Source organism: Jaculus jaculus, chromosome 6 (assembly GCF_020740685.1).
Source record: "Jaculus jaculus isolate mJacJac1 chromosome 6, mJacJac1.mat.Y.cur, whole genome shotgun sequence".
Classification (NCBI taxonomy): Eukaryota; Metazoa; Chordata; class Mammalia; order Rodentia; family Dipodidae; genus Jaculus; species Jaculus jaculus.
Genome location: NC_059107.1, coordinates 155,565,840 through 155,576,662, shown reverse-complemented (window position 1 = coordinate 155,576,662; position 10,823 = coordinate 155,565,840). Strand labels below are relative to the sequence as shown.

The following is a 10,823-nucleotide window of genomic DNA, read 5'->3' as shown; positions in this document are numbered from 1 at the left end:
CACTACTACTTAGCCACACAAGCAAAAAAAGGTTGGCTTCTTGAGAAAAGAAAGGGGTTGTAATCAGAGGAAGTGAGCCTTAGGAAAGAGCCCTGGGGTGATTGGCAGGAAGAATAAGAGAGAAGAGTGGGGGGCAGAGAGGAGGGGAGCCAGAAGCAGAGCCGCTCTTGCCCTTTCTAGGGGTCAGGGAGCAGGAGACTCCTTCACTGTCTCCCTATCACAGGATCCTAGTGTGGAAGTAGGCCTCTGGATCCTTCTTGAAGAGGATTTACCACCTAACCCCCTCTACCGGCCCACCTTAGCTTCCTGGGTCTCTGCCCTGGGTCAGCCCACACTTCCAGATGGTGGGTGTCTGCAGAGAAGGTCCCGGGAGCTGGGCTGGGACATCTGCACTGAGCAAGGAGCGTCCCTACCCTTGTCAGGACCTCTTACTGTAGAGTTGAGTCTGAGAGGACAGGAGAGGGGTGAGGAGACCAGCTGGCAGAGGGGCCTGGCACACAGTAGGAGTCAGGAGCATTTCTCAAATGCCCCGACCCAGGCTTTCAACCTTCCAGGTCACCAAGACTGTCACCCACTCTCCTCATACCTCTCCCCAGTCCTTTTTGGGCTGCCCATGCCATGGTCTGGGGTCCCAGGTGGGCTCCATTTTTTCCTCTAAGCAGCAGGTTTTGACCTTACCACCTGCATTTCCTTTCCTGGCCTAAGCTATCCCCCACTCCTACGTGGGCCGCCCCAAACCCGGGGCAGCCCAAGGAGATAGGCCTGAGCACAGGGTGAGTTGGGGGGGGGGGCCTGGGCGGGTGTTGAGGATGAAGGCAGCGCTGGAGGCTCCACCTTCTGCCCTTCCCTCCCTCCTTTCCCCCCTCCCCTCCCCCTCCTTCCTTCCCCAGCCGTCTGCAGCAGCTCAGTCCCTCAGTCAGTCTCAGGCTGTCCAGGGTGGTTGGTGGTGAGGATACAGGCTCCGTCCAAGGAGGCTGTGGCCTAAGGCTCGGGGGGACCCCTCAGCCCCTCCCTCCCAGCCCACCAGCGTCATCCCCCAGCTCCGAGCTGGACCGCACACCTTGGGACACGGTTTTCCACTTCCTCAGGACGAGCCCCAGACTGGAGGAGAGGTCGGAGGAGGTGAGTGAATGCGCAGCCCCGCTCCACTTTGCAAAAGCGGGCCTGGGCCCCTGCTGCGGCCTGGGAGAGGCTGACACCCCGCAGGCGGGCACGCGCCCCCCATCCAGTTTCTCTAGACTGTGTGGGGGCAGACCTAGGGGAAAAGGGCGAGGTGAGAGGAGAAAAGGTGGGAAATTCCAGGGGCTGGGATTAGGGCATTATAAAGGGTCCGTTTTTCTTCCTTTCCATCAACAAACCTCCACCCAAAAGGAGGCTTTAAAAAAACAAAAAAAAAAAAGAGCCACCCACACCACGAGAGACGGTTGGGATCAGGAGGTGGGAAGACACGGAGGCGGGGACGCAGCCACCTAGGGCCTGGCATGTGAGCTGGGGGAGGGCCCCCCCCTTTCCCCGAGGGCCAGAGGGTTTAGAGCGGGCAGTGAGGTGGCCGGGCCGCGCTCCGGACCGCCCGCTGTCCATCACCGTCGCTCCATCATCACCATCACCATCGCTCCATCGCGCCCTCCTTCCCGTCCAGGTGGGCGTTGGGCTCTTCGGGAGGACCCCGGCGGCGGGCCCGGGGGAGACAGCCGAGGCGGCGGCCGGGGCCGACATGGCGGAGGAGCAGGACCTGTCGGAGGTGGAGTTGAGTCCGGTGGGCTCGGAGGAGCCCCGCTGCCTGACCCCGGGCGGCGCGCCCTCGCTGGGACCCGACGGCGGCGGCGGCGGCGGCGGCGGCTCGGGCCTACGAGCCAGCCCGGGGCCCGGCGGCGGCGGCGGCGAGCTGGGCAAGGTCAAGAAGGAACAGCAGGACGGGGGCGAGGCGGACGACGACAAATTCCCCGTGTGCATCCGCGAGGCGGTCAGCCAGGTGCTCAGCGGCTACGACTGGACGCTGGTGCCCATGCCCGTGCGCGTCAACGGGGCCAGCAAGAGCAAGCCGCACGTCAAGCGGCCCATGAACGCCTTCATGGTGTGGGCGCAGGCGGCGCGCAGGAAGCTGGCCGACCAGTACCCGCACCTGCACAACGCCGAGCTCAGCAAGACGCTGGGCAAGCTGTGGAGGTGAGCGCCCGCCCTGCCCTGGCATCCCCCCCCCCCCCCGGCACTCGGGGGGTGGTAGGTTGGAGTCTCAGAGCAGGGCCACCTGGAACCCTTCTCCTAGGGGCAGCCACCTATCTCCCTTTACAAGACCAGATTGGGTGGGGGGGAAGTGGAGGAGGAGGGGGGTGGAGGGAAACGACGCTCGCCCATGTGCCCAAAGTGCCCACCGTGGGGTGGCCCCTGGCTTGCCCACTCTGGAGCTCAGAACCCCATTGGCCTAGGCCAGGTCTTCCTCGCCCCCCCCCCATACCCACACACACCCTGGGACGGCGGGCGGGAAGGCGCCCCCTCGTGGTTGGAATCCTGTCGGTGGCTGGGGGGTCCCCCACACCCCCAAAGGAGTTTGATGGTGGAGAGCTTCCCGGACAGAGGCTTCAGCGGACTCCGTCCCACATTCCCACACACTTTGGGCGTCACTACCACCATGTCCGAAGGACGCGAGGGGATTGGGGGGTGGGGGGTGGGGACAGAACTGAAGTCCTGGCTCAAGATGCTGGGAAACTGAGGTAGCCAGATGGAGAACTGGTGGAGGTTGGAGGAAAACAAGGAATCTACAGGAGATTCCTGGAAAGTAGCTGTCTGTTGAAACCTTCCTGACCTCACCCTCTGGGGAGAGCACACAGAAAGGAGCTCCCCCACCCACCCACCAACCCTGTCCTAGAGCCACCAAGCTAGTCCGGCTCTCCTTTCCACCCTCTCCAGGTTTGGCGCCATCTTCCCTCTCAGGGCTCCACCCAATGGTTGAGCAACCGCTTCCCCAGCCCCGGATTCTGAACTGAGCACCCTGGCCAGGAGGAAGCCTTGTTCCCTTCCTGTCCCTCAGAGCCTGAGGCTGCCCTAGTCCAGCTCACTCTTCTGGGGTAACATTTTCCCAGAGAGAAAGTCTGCAACCTTTGACCTTGGCCATTGCCTGGCCTTTTGCAGATGCGGGATCCTGGGCAGCTCCCAGACAGAACAGAGGCTCCGCTGATGGCAGCCTACAGAGGCCACCTGACCACCCCCCCCATCCCCCCACGACTGCCCAAGAGACAGGGCCTGACAGGCACTACTTAGGTCACATAGCACTTGGTGGATGAACCCAACTTGTCAGAAACCATCCCCGCACTGTCCCTGGTGGCTGGTGGATCGCCCTTCACTCTCAGGAGTGGTCTGGAGATGGTGGGGGGGGGGGGAGCAGAGAGGAGGACAACGGGGTCACTTGGGGCTTGAAGAAGTCTGGGGTGTGTCAGAGGAAAGCCACTGTCTCCCCATGGCTGGGCCAGCATGAAGACCAAAGGAAGACCAAAGGAGTAGTGGAAGGCGCAGCAGGCTGCCCGAGAGCCTGAGAGCCGGGCATGCAGCCCCCTAGCCTAGGCTTGCCCTCAGCAGTGACAGCAGTGGCCTGTCACTGTGTGGGCCCAGAGAGCCCAGCTCTGCTCAAGAATGGTGATAGCAGCTAGCTCCTCTGCCAAAGGCTCACCCAGGCCCTGGTGAGCCTCGCCACAGCCAGTGCCTCTGAGGCCACAGGACGAGGAAGAGTGAGAGAGATGACCAGTACGAGACACTCAGCAGGACAGACCCCCACACTCCACCACCCTTAGTTGCCAGAAGTCCCTCCACTGTCCCTGTCCTGTTTCCCACGCCAGGACCCTGGGCTTGAGCCCCTCTCAGGACGCTGGCTACCGCTGTGACTGTGGCCACAGGGCTACCTGGGGCAGAGCAGACAGGACAGCCCTTGCTGTCTGAGGACCCAGCTGTGAGGGTAGGAGGTGTGGCAGGACAATGGCAAAAAAGTGTGCCAACAGGTGATGGCCACCTGGGCCTCTGGTGGGGGTGCTCAGAGACACAGGATGGGGGCCAAGCTGGCCAAAGTACTCAGGGGCCTCTCCTGAACGCAGTCTTCCCAAACTCATGACTCCCCGGGACATAAGGACAGGAAGTGGTATAGAAAGAGTTGGAAAACAAGAATCCTCACAGGCAGGTGGACTGAAGGGGGTGTGTGTGTGCTGTGGGGTTAACTGTACTTGAACACAGATCCTAAGCTGTGTGGGCCCTGGCTAGGCATGGAACGCCAACCTTGGATGCCATCTGGGGAGGAAACCTTACATAATGATCTGGTGGGGTGTTTAGAGGTTGGACCTTCTCCTTCATGGGAGGCTCACCCTGCCTTTCCTGCCCCCAGTCCCACAGGCCCCTTGCTGGCGGTCACCTTCACACTATTGGCCTGGTAAGACCCGCCAGCACCCTGCTAGGATCCCCTGTTGGGCGGGGAAGTCCTGCCCACTGCGCACCCAGAGGCAGGAAGGACAAAAGTGCTAATGAGGATTGAGCTGGGGGCCCAGTAACAGCTGGAGTGGGAGTCAAGGTTAGCTGTGAAGACGGCGTGGGGTGGGCTGAAGAAAGACCTTTACAGAGCTGATGACATGAGATCAGAGCTGAGGTTAGCACAGAGGACCGCAGCATCCTAGGTTAGGGTTCCGCGGGTTATCTATGGTGCTGAGAACCAGCCTGTGAGATGACGGTGGGATCCAGTGTTAGGGTCTTGCAGCCTCCACACCCCTGTCCTTTTCTTACTGATTTCAGGTTGCCATCTTGGCCAGGCAAGTGGGGTAGGGGGGGGTCTAGGAACAGTGCAGGAAAGAAGAGTGTGTTCAACATTTGCAACCATCCCAAAGAGCCTCTGTGCTCTGCCCCACACATGGTCCTTTCCAAAAAGGTACCGGCATCCCGCCCTGATCCCAGGGTGTGCACTGACCCCGATGGGGTCTGGCTCAGCTAGTGGTCCCTTAGAGAATGCTAGGCGGGGACAGGATTGGCTAAGGGAGGCTAAGATGCAGAGGAATGCTGCTGCCTGCTAGGAAGTGCCTGGCATGACCAGCCCGGGGAGGGGGCTCAGCTTTCCACTCAGCCTCAGGGGAAGAGGGTACCCACTGGGCATGTGAGCAGGGCCACTGGAGAGAGAGGCCCTCCGAAGCTCTAACGGACCCGGCCCTTGTGTGTGGGAGTCTACAGATCTGTGTATGATCCCCTCTGGGAGGCACGCCACTCAGTTCTGCTCACTCTAGTCCTGGCACCGCCTCTGCCTTCCAGCCCTGACCTGACGTTAGACTCAGGTGGGTAAGGCTCCATCAGGGCTTCCTTCTACCTCAGGCTGGTCTTGGCCTGTGCCAGGCTCTGGGAAGAAAACTTGTTCTACCTTCTGTTTCTCCGGGGGTAGGAAATGCAGGCTGTCCCCCAGGAGACAGTGTCTCCTACATTGAGGAGGGCTCACACTGGCCACCGCAGTCAGGACATACTAGAATTCAGATGAGTTTTCTAGGGCTGGAGACATGGCTTAATGGTTAAGGCACTTGTCCATGAAGCCTAAGGACCCAGGTTAGAGTCCCTATACCTACATAAACCAGATGCACAATGTGGTGAATCCAACTGAAGTTTATTTACAGTGTCTGAAGGTCCTGGCACACCCAGTCTTCTCTCTCTCTCTCTTTCTCTCTCTCTCTCTCCCTTCCTCCCTCCCTCCCTCTCTCAAATGAACAAAAAAACAAATTTTTTAAGTAGTTTTCTAAGCCAGGTATGGCAGCCCACGCCTTTAATCCTGGCACTAGAGAGGCAGAGGTAGGAGGATCGCTGTGAGTTCAAGGCCATCCTGAGACTACATAGTGAATTCCAGTTCAGCCTGGGCTAGAGTAAGACCCTACCTCAAAAGAAAAGAAAAGAAATTAGTTTTTAGAGTGAAGGGCTCCCTAGGCTCCTCTGTTCATCTCACCCTCACTTCTGGTTCCTTTTTTTCTGGTGATGCCACAGGCCAATAAAATAGACTTTATCCTCATTTTGTGGGTGGAGAAAATCAGGCCCAGCAATACCTTGCTCAAGGTCTCACAGCTAGAGACGGGGCTGTTCTGTTTGCACAGGGGGTCACCCCCTGAGGCAGCCAATTCTACTTGGAGAAGGCTTTCCCTTTCCCTGAACTGACACTGGCCCCCTGTGGCCCCTATTCCTACCTCTAACCCCATTCGTGGTAGCTGGTGCTTGGGGTCCTCCAGCCCCTGAGCACTTTAGGGATAGAGATGGCAGCACTGTGAGACCGTTGGCTCTTGGACTGGCATCTTGTGGATGCCAACCTCAAGGCTCAGCCTTACCCTGGTCCTGCCCTCTGGGGTCCCCATCCCAAAGCCCACACCCAGAGGGGGAGCCAGCTCAAATGCCCGCGCACTCACGCTGGCTCCGGTGTCCTCTCCCCACACGCACACCAGGCTGCTGAATGAAAGTGACAAACGCCCCTTCATCGAGGAGGCCGAGCGGCTCCGGATGCAGCACAAGAAGGACCATCCGGACTACAAGTACCAACCCCGGAGGCGGAAGAACGGGAAGGCCGCCCAGGGGGAAGCAGAGTGCCCAGGCGGGGAGGCCGAGCAAGGCGGGGCCGCCACCATCCAGGCCCACTACAAGAATGCCCACCTGGACCACCGGCACCCAGAAGAAGGCTCCCCCATGTCGGACGGAAACCCGGAGCACCCTTCAGGTGAGTGCTAGGCTGGCCGCTGCGGCACGCTGGTGGAAGAGCTGTGGGGAGGCCAGACCAGGAGCAAGGAGAGGCTGTGGCCAGGGACCCTGATGCCCCCCACCCCCAAGAGCTGGCTAGGGACCAGCCGTCCCAGCAGAGCACAGGGGCCACGCACAGTTCAGCGGAGACTCGGCTGGAAAGCAAGGTGGCCAGGGCTGATGGAGGCACTGTGCCTCTGGGCAAAGAGAGCCAGTTCAGGAAGCCGTGGCACCCTGGGGTGAAGGAGGCCACAACAGTTATGAGGAAAAGGCAGAGGCGTGCTTTTGAGAAACAGATCAAATGCAGGAGAGGGAAAACTGCCTCTTCCCAGCCAAACGTGCTGACGGAGGCAGTGTGGCGTGTGACGCTGAGCATGGGCCGTGGGTAGGCCAGACGTGGTCCGCTGCCGTTCAATTCTCACTAAAGATCGCGTGAGCTGACAGCGGACATCTCCAGTGTGCCAGGCCTGAGCTGACTGCCTTGTACATACCTATTCCTTAGTCATCCTGTCGGCCTGAAACGGTGATTGGGTGCCCAGCCACCTGGGCTCGGTTCTGTGGGTGGCAGATCACTGTCCTCTTAGGGTGAAGAGATAGAAGAGGAGCTTGCCCTGCAGTTGAGGTCTGAGCCCAGGCGTTCGAGCCTCCCTGTGTTCCTCATACACAGAGGGCCGCTGTCAGGCAGGCAGGAAGGGCTCAGCAAGCAGAGCCTGCCATCAGAAGGCAGGTAGAGTCCTACTTTATGTCAGGCGCTGGACACCCAGGAGGGCCACCAAGAAAAGCCCGTGGACCCTGGCCTCAGGAGCTCAGTTTGAGCGAGGAGCAGGGATGAAAGCATGTAAATGAGGTTTAGGAGAGGACAAGGACATGAGAGATCCAGAGGCCGAAGGCCATCGGGAGGAGCCTTCCACACACCCATCCATCCAGTCAGGTCTCCAGAAATACCCAACCCCCCACTATACTGCACTCAAGAAGGCAGTGTCAGGCACACACACACACCCCAAATCTCATCTCTGCCTTACTGATAAGGAAACTGCCTAAGAGAAGACTAGGGTTTTGCCCACAGTCACACAGTGGGGGACTGAGCCAGAGTGCAAGCCCGGAGCCCTTTGCCACTGCCTCTGGTCTGATGGAGGCACCAGCTGCTTCGAGGAGCTCCTGGTCTCATAAGACCACAGACATGTTTTTCTCTGATGGGATACCCTGTCCAGCACCCTCCCCACACACGGAGCCTCCCCACCTTCAGAGCTCAGGGACATGGACAAGCGCGCACACACGCATGCACGCGCACACACGCAGGGACCCTACACTGTACACAGAACAATCACAGGATAAAACTATCAGTACGGACTTGTTCTTACCCCTCAAGTCCCTATTCAGATGCCCCAAGGCAGTAGGTGGCTTCCTTCTCTGGTCCCCTGAGTCCCTTGCCCGATCCATCACTGAGCACTTCCTGCTCCAGGCCCTGTGGGCCTCTAATCCTTCCTAGATCATGACCTTCTGGGGACAAGGCCTCGTTTTATTTCCCTTTATGTCCCTAACATGTGGCCCAGTGTCCTGACTGCTATGAGGATGTGTTGAGGAGAAAGTTAAAAGGAGCAGGGACCAGGGATCTAGGCGCCACCATGGGAGAGGACCAGCGGCATGTCACCACTCCCTGCGACTGTGCCGGGCACAGCCAGTGGGGTAGGATGTAGCAGGCTTGGGGGTGGGGTGGCGCTGGAGAAGCCTCAGTGCTATTTGGGGATCCGGCGTGGGGAAGCAGGCGCGTGTAGGTTGAGACAGTCCAGGGTGGACAGGACTCAGCAGGGAGAGCCCATGCCCATGTGAAGTACTTAGAACCGGAAACAGAGTGAAGCAGGCCTTTCCAGGCAGGTGAGAGGGAGGGACAGGACCCATTCCCTGAGATCCGGGAATCCGATCCAGACTAGAGGCCCTCCCCGCGTCTGCTGACAAAACATGTAAATCTGACCAGGTGTCAGCATCCTGCTACCTGAAAGTGGGCCCACCCGTCTCTGACCTGCTCCTCCTTGTTCTCCTCTCTCTGTCTCTCTTCTCTTCAGGCCAGAGCCATGGCCCTCCCACCCCTCCAACCACCCCAAAGACAGAGCTGCAGTCGGGCAAGGCAGACCCCAAGCGGGATGGGCGCTCCCTGGGGGAGGGCGGGAAGCCCCACATCGACTTCGGCAACGTGGACATCGGCGAGATCAGCCACGAGGTAATGTCCAACATGGAGACCTTTGACGTGGCTGAGTTGGACCAATACCTGCCACCCAATGGGCACCCAGGCCACGTGGGTAGCTACTCGGCAGCAGGCTATGGGCTGGGCAGTGCCCTCGCTGTGGCCAGTGGACATTCCGCCTGGATCTCCAAGCCTCCAGGTGTGGCTCTGCCCACGGTCTCACCCCCTGGTGTGGATGCCAAAACCCAGGTGAAGACAGAGACCGCAGGCCCCCAGGGACCCCCGCACTACACTGACCAGCCGTCCACCTCACAGATCGCCTATACCTCCCTCAGCCTGCCCCACTACGGCTCCGCCTTCCCCTCCATCTCCCGCCCCCAGTTTGACTACCCTGACCATCAGCCCTCAGGACCCTATTATGGCCACTCCAGCCAGGCCTCCGGCCTCTACTCGGCCTTCTCCTACATGGGGCCTTCTCAGCGGCCGCTGTACACGGCCATCGCTGACCCTAGCCCCTCAGGGCCCCAGTCCCACAGCCCCACGCACTGGGAGCAGCCAGTATACACGACTCTGTCCCGACCTTAAAGGGGACTTTGTCACCACCAGCCCCTGCCCAAACCCCTGGGTCCCTTCCCCCAGTCTGTGTGCCCTGGCAGTGGTGGCGGCGGCTGACAGCGGTGGGAAGGCTCCTGCCAGCTCCTGCCCTGATGACCCACTGCCCCAGGCTAGTTCCAGAGGCCCAGCACCGGCTGACAGCTGGGCAGAGGAGAAGGTTGATGGCTGCCCCTAGACTGAGGATGAGGGGCCACCCATTCCCCAGAGATGCCCCTCTATCCCAGGACCTGAGGACCACTCACCCTCTTGGAGGGAAGAAATGAAAGGGTTGGATGGGCATTGGAGGCCTCGCCACTCCTGTTTCCTCTTTAGAGATCGAGGGGCTTGTGTGTCAGGTGCCTGAGAGCTAAGCCACCCGGGGACCTGCGTCACAGCCCGAGCTGGCTCTGTCCTGTCGCTCAGGACTCACTGAGTGAACAGCCTTTTGAGAAGGTGGCGGGGGCGGGGGCTGCTTAGGAGGAGCTCTGTTCCTTTCAGTGTCCCCTTCTCACCCGAACACAGCAAGGAACGGGCCCAGAGGTCCCCAGGCCTGTGTCAATAACCTCATCCCTTATCTAACTGAGGAGAGCCCCTAGATGCTCTTCCCACCATCTCCCAGACCTAGAGGCCTAGCGCAGGGAAGGCGGCACGACAAGTCAGTCCTCCCCTCTGGGCTCCGGGCCACCCCCTCTCTCCTGACTTCCTGTCAGCCCTGCCTCCCTGGGCCCAGAGAGTTAGCACTTGCCGGGATCTCGGCCCTGGGCTCCAGGCTGCTGAAGCAGGCTGGACACTAAAACCCCTCCGCGTACATCCCACCCTGGCCTTTTGAAAGCCCTTCGCCCCCCCCCCCCCCAGTGGTATCTGAATAAAGTACGTAGCTCTGTCTGCCCCATCTCCTGTTCTGCAGCCCACAGTCCACGTGTAACGCATCGCTGTCCCCTTATTTATCTCAGTAGTCCCCTTGCTCCATCCCCTGTCCTAGCTACTCCAGCTCCTATTAACTCTGCATTAAGCGTTCCAAGAAATAAAATTAAAGGTTCCAGTTACCCGCTTGGTGGGCCTGACCTGGCCTGTCTCTTGGTCTCTTACCCCCTACCTGTGCTTCTTCAAAGGCCAGGAGGGTGTGCAAAGGAGAGAGGATCCAAGGCTCTTTCCCATCTTGTGGGGACAGTGGAGGGCATCAGGACATGCAGCCTCCCAATGGGTGGATTGGTGCCCAGGGACTGAAGATTCTAAAGGTAGCACCACGTGCAGGGGCTTGTCACCCTTCTCAGGCCCGGCTGGAGCTCACTGCCTTCTGCTCTGCTTGCTCAGCAGAGAT

General features: G+C 59.8%; 1 protein-coding gene across 1 annotated transcript; it reads left to right on the top strand.

The window, feature by feature from the left end:
* The first annotated feature begins 930 nt into the window (after positions 1-930).
* Sox10 (SRY-box transcription factor 10) lies at positions 931-10,553 on the top strand. The gene is made up of 4 exons (XM_045153727.1): positions 931-1,122; positions 1,640-2,166; positions 6,438-6,706; positions 8,790-10,553. Exons 2-4 carry the CDS (start codon positions 1,715-1,717, stop codon positions 9,491-9,493), a joined length of 1,425 nt encoding a protein of 474 aa, XP_045009662.1. The 5' UTR covers positions 931-1,122; positions 1,640-1,714; the 3' UTR covers positions 9,494-10,553.
* The last annotated feature ends 270 nt before the right edge of the window (positions 10,554-10,823 follow it).